The sequence below is a fragment of the Rhopalosiphum maidis genome, chromosome 1 (genome assembly GCF_003676215.2).
Source record: "Rhopalosiphum maidis isolate BTI-1 chromosome 1, ASM367621v3, whole genome shotgun sequence".
NCBI classification, from domain to species: Eukaryota; Metazoa; Arthropoda; class Insecta; order Hemiptera; family Aphididae; genus Rhopalosiphum; species Rhopalosiphum maidis.
In genome coordinates, this window is record NC_040877.1 from 76,372,937 (window position 1) to 76,387,065 (window position 14,129).

Genomic DNA, 14,129 nt, shown 5'->3' on the forward strand with positions numbered 1-14,129 from the left:
AGTTATTGTAATCGTTTTATTTTTGTAAACAAAATATTAATAAACAAAAATGAATAGAAGTACAGCCTCACGCGTGAAAACACAGTTTTTCAATATAATAGTAATATAAAATACGGTAGTACAATATGCAGTATAATAAAAAATAATATACACATTGTCGTTGAATTGAATAATACGTACTTACAAGACACGCGTCGTACACAACTAATAATAAGTAGTAATAATTAATAATAATAATAAATGTAATAATGTATATATAATAATATGCGCGGAACACATGTGTTGATCATAATATTGAGCTTTGGTATAGTACTATATTTTTATTAACCCGACGAGCGCGACAGAGACACGACAAACGATTATAATAATAATAATAATAATAATAATAATAATAATATAAAATACGAATGGGAAAGCAGAGAATACGACGAGAATATCGAAAAAAAGAATAAGAGAAGGATAAGAAAATAGGGATCATAAAAAAAAAAAAAAATATTTAATAAAACTCAGACTTATCGACGCCCTTTGACGGTTTCTCTCAAAAGTGAAAAGAATAAATAATAATAATAATAACGGAAAAGAAGAAAACTCGCGCTCGTGTTTATAGATATATTATATTATTCTCCAAAAAGTTTCCCTAAAATATGTGTAGATTATATATATAATTTATATATATATACGTATACTGTAGGTATATACGTAGTGATGAGATAAATCGTTTTCTTTTTACACTGTACACGTTTGTATAATATATAAATGTAATATAATATGGCTTATGTGTACGTGCGTGAGTGCGCGCTTGCATCATATAACTGAAAAACATTATGATAAATAATAAATATATATACACGTAAAAAGTAGCCGGCTTGGAGTGTTGTCTTTCAATTATTGGCGACCGATTAATCGATGTTTCAGGGCTTGGATTTCAATCAGAATTCATTACGATGATAATAATATCGTATCGATACATCATCTTAGTTTGCGTCCCCGCGAGATTCTGTTGAGAAAAAAATAAAATCAATATATTATTATTACTGCTTTGTATAATACCCATAATAGATCGTATGAGTAGTGCTTTTTTCGATTTTATGTTTCACAGAATATAACAGAAAAATACTCACACGTGGTCAGTTTGCTTTGCAGGATTGGAGAAAGGATCTCTTCGAGACTGGCCGACGACCTCAGCTCCGAGTTTGAAAGTCTATCGACCTAAAATTATATAAATGGGTTTAATATTATATTCAACGAGAATATTTGATTGAACCATATAAATATCTTTACATAAATCATGATTTTTAAGCACAGTTTTACTCAGTCAGTTTCTATAATATTTTTGGAATTTCAACAGTTTCTATCCATTAAGACCATATTTTTGAATATTTGGATCTTTTACCATATTATAATACTATTGTAGTATTCTATTTAAATATTCGATAGAACTATTATTATGTATATTAAAAAAAAAAAAAAAAAACATTTGTTTTAAACACAATAATTATCGAAATAATGTAAGCAATAACTATCAATTTACTGTACAACAATAAATTATTTAAGTAAAAGATTGAAAAGGAACTCTTGTGATTAATATATTTTTATAATTAATAATTTCAGGATAGTCCTTATAAATGCCGAAAACGTTTATAAAATACTTATACTTAATTATCGGAAATCAGTATTCAAACAAATCAACAATTTCATAAAAAAAAAAAAAAAACTAGGCGATGGAAATTGTTGACCGTTGTCGTGAAGCTGAGAATACTTCTGAATTGGGAAATTTTAGACGTCATAATTCTAATTAATCGAAACTCGAGTGCAGACTCACGTGGTTGTGTTGTGGTGAAAAGTACGTCGGACCGCCTCTGGAAGAAGTGCGTATCCCCGAGGATCTGTTCCCGAGGTATAGGATTTCACCACCACCACCACCGCTACCACTGTACGGAGACGACCCGTTGTGTTGCTGTTGTTGGTGATTTTGCTGCTGTTGATGTAGTTGGTGGTGATGCTGCTGCTGTTGTTGGTGATGCTGCTGCTGCTGATGGTGAAGATTGTTGTGATGTGGCGACGACGGCGTACCGTTGTGATGGTCCCACTGGTGTGACACTCTGGGTTTGCCCCTATCACCCGGCCACGGAATAACGCCATTGGGCGTGTTGGCGTGCTGCCCTAGTACGCCGCTCTCGAAAGACTTACTGGACTTGATCGACTGCCCAACTGCAGGCGATGCGGAAGAGGCTGTGGTCTTACCGTCGTCGGTTGTCGTCGTCATCGAGCTATTCCTGTTGGTGTCGACCACCGCCGGTGTCGCACACGTTTCCGGGTTGTTGTTGCTCCGGTTCTGGTATGCCGCCTGGTTAATGTTTTTGGGAGGCCCGTAGCTACTAACTGGGTATACGTGGTCCGGAACGCACTGCCAAGGAACACTACCGCCACCGAGAGTGCCGCGAATTTCTTGACTAGACCACGGCGGTGGCGTCGACTTGGTACCGTTCTGAGAGGGTCGTTCGGTGCCATTGCTGTGGTGAATGGAAAAACACGGTCAGACAGTGTTGGGAAAAATATGTAAATTATTATGTCGATGTCACAACACAATGTTCATCTCGTTTTACTATCACTCAGCCAAGTCTCCATAATATTATTTAAATGAGTAGGTAATGTCTGTTAGGGTCGTTGTAATTATGAATATATATCATGATGATAAACTATGGTAAACAAACCGTCAACTTGTTGAGTATCTCGATGTCTTTACATTAATATATTTTAATAGGTATTTAACAATTTTGGTTTGTTGTCATTTTCAGTTGCAGATTTATTATTGTTCATAAGCCGTTATTAAATCGTAAAAATGCAGAAACGCAGTTGGATTACCGAGATTGCTTTATTATTATTATTATTATTATTTAAAATAAAATTAATATTATTAACTCACCCATTTGTCGACGACCTGGCTGAATTGTAAGGGAAGTCTCGCATCAGATTTTCCGCCCTCCTATTGTGCGCATTGTCTTTCTGCTCGAGATCGTGTAACCTATAACAAGACATCAATAAACGTATTTTAAAAAATATTCTACTTTTTAACGTTCACTCGGTGAAACGTATTTCGATATCTGACTACAAATGGTTTTTAATAATAACAATAACGTCTAGATTCGATTTTAGGACCTACCCATCTAAAAATGTACACGCAGCTATTAAAGCATAAAAACATAAAGATGTTTGAGATATAATAAGCAACCAACAATAATATGGCGTAGATAGTTTTTAAGTTGTAAATATGAAAAATAAAGACCACTGTTCGTTCTTAAAAAAAGAATAACTATTACTTATTGTTAGGCCGTATTTATCAAACAGGGGATATCACTTTTCAAGCGTGCTCAGTTCCCTAGTTACTATATATTTTTGAAATAAAGACTTTATTTAATTATCTTGTTATTAAATTTATGAGGTTTATTATTTTTTCATGTAATAAAAAGTTTTGTTTGTCATAAAAATATAATCATTCGAAACTAATAGATTTCTAAAAAATCGTGTTTTTAATGGTTTATTCTAAATAACAGAAATAAATTAGGTCACACAAAAAGTTAACAATTTTGAAAACACCGACAAAAATGTAGTGAAAAAAATAAAAACTTAAGGATAACTTTAATTACACTCAATAAGCTTCCCAATATTTAGTATAATAGTATGAATAATTAATATAATATAAAATACTTTTTATTTTTTGAAAAATCAGATAACGAACCAATAATATTATTGACAATTATTAATTGTATAATAATATGGTATATCCTAAATTAAAAAAATTTAAGTCGACAAAAAACACAACATTATATTGTATCCGAATACAGCTATATGAATAGTTCTTAACATATAGTTTTCGACTATATAAGGACTAGTTTTATAATTCTTTAACATCAATGTCGTAATCAAAGTAGGATAGTATTTACTTATTATTTTTATTTGTATTATTATTATTATTATTATTCTCACCACCGGGAATGGTTCATGAGGTTCCGTTGGTCTTGACTAGAATGACGATAGCTGTTTGCCGAACCCACATGCAATGATGATGGGTTGGCGTATAGCGCAGAGCCCGTAGCCCTGTAGTTGGGGTCAGCAGTTGTCCTCGTCGTCGTTGTCAGTCCACTTTGGTTGGATTGTTGCGACCTGTAAACAAATATAACAATAGATAAGTGACAGACGAATTTATTCACTGTCGCCGAGAAGACACTTCACCGGAGCTTGCGTCTCCGTCTTACAAACGTACATTGATTCAAATTTAAAATTTACGATCAGCTGAATCAATTTATCGTCAGTATATATTATTGAACAATTATTGAACTCACAATTATAGTAAAAGCATTATCTGTAATTGTACGTCGTGTTTTACGATATATTTCAAATTTCAAGTAATACATGAATATGTACAATATTATAAAAACGATCTAGACTAGCTTAAAAGTAATCAAAATATTGTAAGGCACTAACGTAAAGTTTACAGCACGAAAATAATTATGAGAAATGGAAATTTCTAACATTGTACGTTTGGAAGGTGAAGAGATCATAGGCGAGGCGTCCACTTATCGACTAATTTTCACGATTATTTTGTTTTAGGTGGATTAAATGGAAACCATGGAGCCGCAGAGCACGTGATAGTCGAAAAAACTGTGCCACAAATAATATTATATTATGTATACAGATTTACAATATTACTATATACACTGGTTTACGTTTTTTTTTTTTTTATATATTCTTAAAGTCTCTTTCGCCGAATAAATTTACACGAATCGTTTTGAGTTTTTATTTTCACCCCATTAGACTTACCCGTTAATTCCACAATCAGCCAAAGTGGTAAATATAACGAATTTTAGTATTTTTTTTTTTTTAACCGAAGCAAATCTCGTAGTAAACAACACAACTTCACCTTTCATAGTAAACTCGTTGAATATCGTTTTCGCAAATTGTAAAAATTATTGTAGATGTACATAAAATATTTTGTACATGTTTTAGAAAAATCGGAAGAAAATTATAATTTTTTTTTATTTTACCGAACATAATAATATATCATAGCATTATTTAAATTAAAAAATGTTAGAGCCATGGACTTAAAGAATACTGATATTTTAATTTCTTTAAAAAATTACCTATTTTTTACTTATTAAACAAGCCTATAATAAGACACGCACGAAAAGCATCCAATTTAAATGAATGTACCTAATATTGATGGTAATATAAATATCACAGATTGACCAATTATGTTTAATCAATTTTAAAAATATATAACGATTATTAACAAATTGTGTGGATAGATGAATACAGAAAAAAAGTTTATTAAGTTAATAATTTGAAACTAAACCACTTTTTCTCACCATCTCAAACTGATTTTTGATGTACAATATTAATATGCACTTAAAATCACAAAAGACGAAAATGTCGAAAAAACCAAAAATAAAATACACGATTTTTATAAGATTCTGTGCTACATGCGTTGAATTTTAAACTGTGTAAATATTGTACGAGACTACCTACCATAAAAAAATGCATTTAGCATTAAAGTTTTGATACTGATTATTATAATACCTATACATAATATAATGATATACACTAAATAAAAAGTTATCGTTATGATTGACGATTTTCTGACTTCATAAGTTTCTGACGAGCCGTGAGAAAAAAATCAATACAATATTAAAAGTTTCTCTTAAATATTTTTATTATACGAGAAATTATTTAAGCGTAAAAAATAAAACGTGTCTCGTCTTTAAGAGAGGGTACTTATAATAATGTGCGCAGAATATATATTAATTATATTATATAAAAGATGAATTTTACCACCACATATTAAATTATTCAATATCAATGCAGCCACAGAAACCCTAATGATTAATTTTAAACTCAACGAAAAATATAACCAATGATTATATAAAGTGACAAGTTATATTATTTTGAACAGTATAAAAAAAGTTTCTCAACTTTTAATGCTGCGCGTGTTGTTGTATGTAAAAGTTTGTTTCTCTCAGTTTATACATTACGAAAAGAAAGAAAAACGTAAAAAGTTTATTTACTACAAGTATAATCTATTGCAGTAATTAAAATTTAAAAAAACGATTTGCATACTTAATTATGTACTTAGTTGTAGCCTTAATCGATTCCTATTTGCTATCGTTAACTTCATAAACTTGAGTATTTAATCGGTTTTTTTAATCCAGAAAAATATTTTTTTCTTTTATTGTATTTGCTTTATTACTAGAGACCGATCGGTAACGATTATTCACGAGTATAATATTAATACACAGACAATTCACTAAAACACTAAATGGTAAAAATGTTTAAAGTTTATAATATGTACACTAAAATACCTCAATATAAACATTTTGTGAATAACCCAATGATTTTAAACATATTATTGAAATAATTAATAAGAGAAAATAATTGAATTTAATTATCTTTTTATTGGTTAAAATTGCATAGTTAAAATATATCTGTGTCAGTTACACATACACAACAAATAATATCTATGCACAATGTTTAATTCTATGATATTTTTTAAATTAATATTTTATTAATGAAATCTGTCGTTTTTAAATACAGTGAAAACACTGAAAACTCTCTACAACGAATTTGAAGGTACCAAGAGATTTCTTTCGCTGTATAGATATTTTGTAATAAAGAGGGTGTTAAGAATTATATAATAGGTTATAAATCAAACTAACCATTATAATGTAATATTTACGTTATATAGAGTTTTTACTGTATTAAATATATAATCTTTCAAAATTATTCAATTGCTGATTAATCATAATATAATTTATTTTTATCCAAAACTGGCCATGTGAAATATTATCACTAGCCCCCCTAACAGTTATTAGATAAAATCTTGTAAAATATATGTGTATATTGTTCTCCAAATGTCCCACATCACCCTATAAGTACTTATCACTTAAAAAATCAATATTTTTAAATTCAGCTTGATTAAATCAGACAAATAAAAATTACAAATTGATGAATGACATTTAATTTTTTTTTTAATAAAAAATAAAAAAAAGTCGTTTGTATATTTTTGAATAATTCAAAAATTTCGACTTTTATTCTCAATTTTTCAAATAATTAAAAAAAAAAAACTATTAATAATATTGAGCAAAAATTTAGCAAAGTAGAGTATGTTGTATTATGAAAAAATAGAAAATCATTATAAATTTATAAATGTATATATTGCCGAAAACTACAACAGAACGCATATCTATTTCATTTGTATGTACATAGTTTTTATAATAATAAATTACATAAAATAAATAAACATATTGACTATGCAATACATATTATTTTGTGTTTGTATTTATACCGTTTTTGGCCTTACTCGGGTATTGATTTAGCTGTGATCATTACACGTAAACACGCGTTAGGGTATAATAAGGTATAAATACATTTCACTACGGCTCACGGCCGCACGTTTATCGTACGTAATTTATTTATGTTGATAATACTACATAATATTATATTTGAAATGATAAAATATTTATTGATTTTTGGACGTTACGTTGTTGATGTTTTTACAATAATATTGAATTAACGTGTTCGAATATTTATAACGTAATATAATATAGACCACAATGATTATTTCGCGTGAATGACAAAAAATGCCTATCCATCCGAACTAAAAAAAAAATCTGTCTTGTGGAATAAACAATCGTTCACGTGCTGTAACCATGGCAACAAATTTTGTAGCGGGCACTGCACAATAGGAAGTATTATTATATTTTCATACTGTACAACAAAATAATAATATAATTATAATATGATGCTAAACCTTAAAACGAGATTATAATAAGGCTCTCTGTTTGTTGTTATCGGTTTGTGTACCTACCAATTGGTTTATTAAAAAAAATGCTGCTGCGGAGCCAATTTAACGAACGAAAATTATTTATTTCACAAAATTGTATTACAATACGTTGTGTTTTAACTATAGTACAATCTTTCCCGTACCGTTGCCAACCGAATACAATTGAAATGAAAAATTATAATTACGTCTTATAATATTTTGTACGATAATGAGGATTGCTATAAGAACCGACTTTGTGCATGAAACACTATGATAACACAAAAGACAAATATACTCATACAAGTTGATATTAAAGCCATGTGCAGCTAACCACCCAAATTCAGAATTTTTAATTTAAGTTTTTTCAATAAAAATTATTCGTGAATTATTTTGTGGATATATTTATGGATATAAATTATTAATTTTACCAAATTCAAATAAAATTCTCTAGTCATGTCAACTGAGACCAAAATTTTGATCAAATTCATAAAGTTCACAGTTAAAGGATATCTAAAATGTTTTACTACTAAAATTTACTAAATTGTGTTAAACAGAATATGTATATTTATAGAAAAAATGAAAAAGTTAATAAATTGGTGACGTAAGGATAGGTTACAAGTACTACTATTAATATTATCTAGTAAAATCATTATTTAAAAATTACTAGTTAATTCAAACTGAACATTTTCTATGTATAAAAATGGTATTAAAACAATCGAAACAGATTAGGTTAGACTTTTCCCAGTATTAGATGAGAACGTACTAAAGTATATGTTTCAAGTAGGTACTTATAGAAATAGAAGAATTAAAATAGTTAATTCAAAACGTACAATAATAATTGTCGTACAATAAATGGAGATAAAATGTTTTAGTTTACTGTACATTTTAAAAGGCCAATAAAATGGATTTAATGTGTTTAAAATATAAATATCTATTCGATTTTAATCATTATAACTCATTGTACATTAGAATAATTTATATTGATTATAAAAACGGATTAACAGAAAATTTGAAAAAACGGTATTTTGGCAATCGTATATTTTTAAATTCCATGCCTTTAAAAAAAAAAAAATAAATAAAAAAGGTTAATGTAATTTGTAGAGGTAATTAAAAATGGGGTAACTAACAAATCACACATTAATATTTTGGCACGGCTACAGGCCAACCTAACCGAGAACAGAGAAATAACAAATCAGCTATTATATCCGTGTCATAAACTTGTATAGGTGTTATGTAAACTTACAACTATTGATCGATGTATGGCTTTAAACATTAATAAATTACACTAAATATTCATGAAAACCTAAATAAAAAATTAAGGTCTGATACGAAAACATGTTATTGACCGACTAAAATGATGATCTTGAAATATTATTTACGATTCTACGTGTTAAGAATGTCATCGTGTTGGACAAGTGCGTCGTGGCGCCGATTATTGTTGAAATCGATGGACGGTTTGTCAGTTTGGTTGATAATATTTTTTATACCCGAAATTCGATGTTTTCAAACCAAAACCAATGAAGCCATTTCATCGAATATAAAAACAAACTTAAAATCTGATTCGAGTATTCGACGATAGTCAGCGGAGCCGGTCAACGACGCATTTTCGGTTACGCCGATTACAGTGGTTTTATGTTATAAAATAAATTGAACGTTTCTATATCGGGATGGCGTAGTACTTTACGACTCGCAGTGGTCATACCCAGACGCAATGGTGTTTTTTCTTTCATTCTGCTTAAGACACCTTTTTTTCTTAGAATATCGAACATTTTATTTTCAGATTATAATCGCATTTGAAACAAAATAATTACTCCGTGTCACAATAATTTTCAAGAGTGAGTCCTACTACCTCCCGGGAATAAATTATAATATTATACATTTTTTTTTTATTTTTTAATTGCATTTAAAATACATTTCTCGTTTTTCTCGCTATCTAAAAATTGATTTTTTTTTTTATGCATACAAACATAATAATACCTAATAAATAATATTATACAGAATTCAATTAACTTTACGATATTTTAATATCATTGGGTACAAAAAAAAAAATAAATAAACGACGTGCTTTCATGTTCACCGAAGCTCCGTTAATTAAAATCATTGTGGACGTGTTGTAATTAACTAAAATATAATAATATCGTATACCCATACTATACAAGGTATTTTATATTACTGTACTGAACGACATAATATAATACTGCCTCCGTATCATTATACCAATCGTTAAATCACTATCATAATTATTACTATTATACTTATTATAGGCACTTAAAAATATCATATGATAACACTGTATAAGTATATATAATGTTTTGATGAATTAAAATAATTTACAAGTTCATCGTAAGTATGATCATATTCTAATATATATATATATATATATGTGTATTATTATCAGTGCGTGGCAGCGTACGCTAAATGAAAAATCCGTTTGTAAGAGGCTTTAGCTCTTCGTACCTTGGTAACTGATTAGCGCTTTTCGAACTGGGCATGGAGACGGCGACAGCGACCGTGCATTTATCCGTTGGGCCTTCGCTATACGGCGGTGGAGGACTATCACCGGCTTCTGGCACTGTCGAGTCTTTTAACGAACAACTATATACGATACGGCAGACGACATGCAACAAACGACAAAAAAAAAAACAAACAAATAATAATTATGTGACCGATATATACGATTTAACATAGTTTGTGTTAATAAACTACCTATTGTTATATATTATAATATAAATTATGAGTACGTTAAAGCATTATCGTGTTTTAAATTGTTTGATAGTAGTGTAATAATTAATTATTAATTGCTTCGAGAAAACCTCCATGAATGCCGGAGAAAAAGTATTCGGAAAAAAATCAGTGAAAAATTATAATTAATTTTTAGTGTATTGTAATAATGATAGATACTAAAACAATAAATAAAAATACTAAATGTAATAACAATAGTTCAAAACATATTTTTATTTAAATATATTATTTACTGTTTTATCCAATGGTAAATGATATTGAACAAATTTAAAAATATTTATTTATTAAAGATCTATTTCCTTGTACCTTTATTGATTTACTATTTGTGTTAAAATGTTAAAAATTTTGTTTAGCGTATCAATACCTGTTAATTATTACAAGCAACATTATTTATAAATAGTAATTTTAATGAAATTTAAATATCTATGTTTAATTAAAAACTATTATTATTAGTTATTTTATTTGATTTAGGGTATTAATATAAAATTTATAAAATTATCTATTTTTAGTATTTTTTTTTTCAATGACTTTTTTTCCCGGTAACTATACATAGTACTTCAAATAGTTTAGTATATATAAATATAAAATAAACTAGCTACTTAGTTGTACCGCAATTATTTTAACAAGCGCCATGTAATTATATGGTTAAAATAATTCTAAGTGACTGATTAATTTAGACATTTTACATTAATAGGGAAATTGTGTGTATTAATTGGTACAGAAAATCAAAATAAAATTTAGGAGATATGAAAATATAACATTTATGACTTCAAAATCATGTTTGAAATACTTCATCGGATAGTACATAAATAAATGTTATTTTAAACTGAGAAAGGTATTTAAATATTGAACACTATTAGTCGATTACTTCAACTGGGATGGACGCTTATGGTAATTATAATTTGCACATTTTTTATCATCCCCATATTCTTAGTATTTTAATGGTAGATAAATTATGCATAAACCCCTGAATGCGTTTACATTTCCTTTAACCGTTTTAGATCTCGTATTGATTGTGGGTATTTTATTGACGGCACGTCTTTAAAATCTGTCAGTCAAGTTCGATATCTAGGTATTACCCTGTCAGCCGATTTATCGTTTAATTCAATTTATGGTACGTCTATGTAAAGTCTACGTTTTTTAGGGTTCATTAAACACACCTGCTATGAGTTAAATGATGTTTTATGTATGAAGATATTGTACTGTTCACTAGTAAGATAATTACTTGAATATAGTACGGTTTTGTGAAATCATAATCACTCTGGTTTAACTATGAAATTAGAAAATATTTAAACAATGTTTTGCATTTTTATGCTTAGGTATATAAAACTAATTATCCTTTTCATAGTACTGGTGATATTGCGAACTTAGCGGCCTTAAAATCGCTAAAATCAAGACGGGTAATTGTTTATGTAACTTTTATGCATAAAATCTTGAATCGTGTTATCTATGGTTCTAAGTTATTAAAAAAAAATGGTCTTGAGGTACCCTCTTTTAACTCCTCAGAATTAACTAACCTTTTGCAATCTCTCATTCTAAGAACAATTACTTCACAATTAGTCCAGTGTGTCGATTTGTAATAAAATTCTCAATTTTTATTTTTATTTTCTGTTTTAAGCTAAGAACTTTTATTTATAATTTGGATATTAATGTTTAATTTGTTCTTAATTTATTTAAATTATTGTTTTTCTGGGTGTTCCATATTTATTTTATTATTTTATTTTAATTTAATAAATATCTATCATTATTATTATTATATTACTATGTCTTTAAAAAAACATGTTCAACACCCATGACACGGAAATAAGTGTTCGCTACTATAGTTATCGTGTACGGTTATACTATATTATCACAATAGACGATCGCCGTGCATTCAAGGACTAGGCAAGTGTGCTAACAGTGTGCATAATATAGATAATTAAGGGAAGAAAACGAAAAACAACATCTACGGTGATTTTTTTCATTCTAACAATACATAATGTATTATGTAAAGTTATAAACAGAATTTTATACCGACCTTTTGGCTCTCCGAGACGAATAGGTTTTCCGTTTGGACGACAGGGGTGGCGACGAATTATTGGTCTTCAGAGATGTCTTCACCGCCGTATACGGTATTTCTCGCAACTGTTCTTCTGTCATACCATCCGTTTCGACCAGTTCGAACTCCAAATGCTTTTTTAGCTCCTCTGGCAGACGCGTCTTGCTGTTACTCTCTGACGGCGATCTGGATCGCGATCTGCGTAAAATCATCAATCAATCATCGATTTATTTCAAACACCGTATACATTAGCGGGGACTGCAATGTAAGTGTAGGTAACATACACACTATCATAATTGTGTTTTTTTTTTATCTTTATTGAACAGTGTTCACGTCAAGTGAATTAATATACTCATTTCGGATTAGTATACGGTTATAACCATCTTTGCCGAAAAATTAAACTAAATATCAATGATAATTATTTTCACTATGTATAATACGTTTACGATTATCGTAAAATATTAGTTGGAAATTTGACATAGGTAGTAATAGTATGATAATCGAATTGCTATATAGATAATAGATATATTTTAAACAACGAACAATTTGTCTAGAAATGTATTCGATGACATTTTAATGCAAACGCTGCAGTCGGATCAAATGCTATACACGTTAACGTAAAACGGCTAGTTTTGTACGATATCCCTTTCCGACTTGCGGTCGACCGCGCAGCTATATTATAATCACCATACCTCCGTTCACATGACTTCCGACGTTGTGGTGAGTAATTGAACGTTGAAGAGAGGTGAAGCTGCCGACCCGGAAACCGGAAGCTCAAGGAGTATATTATTATACCTACAATATATTTGGGATCCAGCCACCGGCCATTATGTCTATGGTAAATACGATACCTATATACGAGGCAACCCAACAAACACTACCTTGTTGTCATAATGACAGTGAATACAATGCAATAAAAACTGTTTGATGTACATATATGTGCTCGGAAATCACATTTTATGAAACTAAGTTTGAAGTATTTTTTTCAAACATTCATATTTCTTTATATTTTTCTCGTTAATATTATATTAATATTATTTATCATTGCTTCCCTTCCAGGAAATATGATTAATAACCATATAATGATTAGGTTTACAAATTTTTAATTAGTAATTAACGCCTATCTAATCGATCTTTTAATTTGGGTAGATAAAAATTATTTTTAAATCGTTATTAATGTCAATAGCGATTGTCAATGGATAAAACAACGATCAAATGTACCCCCTTTGATTGTTATTTTTATAACATAGAATAACAATAGGTACATATCATTGAATAAATTATTGTAAGATGTTTAAAACCTTTGTCTATATAACGTTACATATTTTTATTTGCCAATAAATACAAGTAGTATTGACAACAGCAATCTAAAAATACTAATTCATTTTCAAACCCATAGGATTATCAGTGATCATTTTAAATTCTTAACCTACCCCCAAAATTTCCAGAAAAAAAACATGTAGTCAATATTACAATAAAATTCAAATACATAGAAATAAAATGTGAAATAATAATATTACACTAAATATTGTA

At 29.0% G+C, this 14,129-nt stretch overlaps 1 protein-coding gene and 1 long non-coding RNA gene across 3 annotated transcripts in view; one reads left to right on the forward strand and one right to left on the reverse strand.

Moving 5' to 3' along the window:
• Positions 1-35: 35 nt before the first annotated feature.
• Positions 36-14,129, reverse strand: part of LOC113559191 (band 4.1-like protein 4) — a 143,471-nt gene continuing 129,377 nt past the window's right edge. The window contains exons 16-22 of one of the 2 annotated variants that reach the window (XM_026964816.1): positions 12,576-12,794; positions 10,274-10,411; positions 3,988-4,164; positions 2,927-3,025; positions 1,823-2,513; positions 1,122-1,209; positions 39-997 (exon numbers count right to left, since the gene is read on the reverse strand). In XM_026964816.1, the coding sequence (XP_026820617.1) occupies positions 996-997; positions 1,122-1,209; positions 1,823-2,513; positions 2,927-3,025; positions 3,988-4,164; positions 10,274-10,411; positions 12,576-12,794 (1,414 nt within the window). In that variant the 3' untranslated portion in view covers positions 39-995. Of the gene's footprint in view, positions 998-1,121; positions 1,210-1,822; positions 2,514-2,926; positions 3,026-3,987; positions 4,165-10,273; positions 10,412-12,575; positions 12,795-14,129 lie in introns of both variants that reach the window. The other variant, XM_026964818.1, reaches the window with a different exon arrangement.
• On the forward strand, positions 2,372-3,062 carry LOC113559193. Its single transcript, XR_003405892.1, has 2 exons — positions 2,372-2,648; positions 2,799-3,062. It is a non-coding gene; the product is annotated as an uncharacterized LOC113559193 (long non-coding RNA).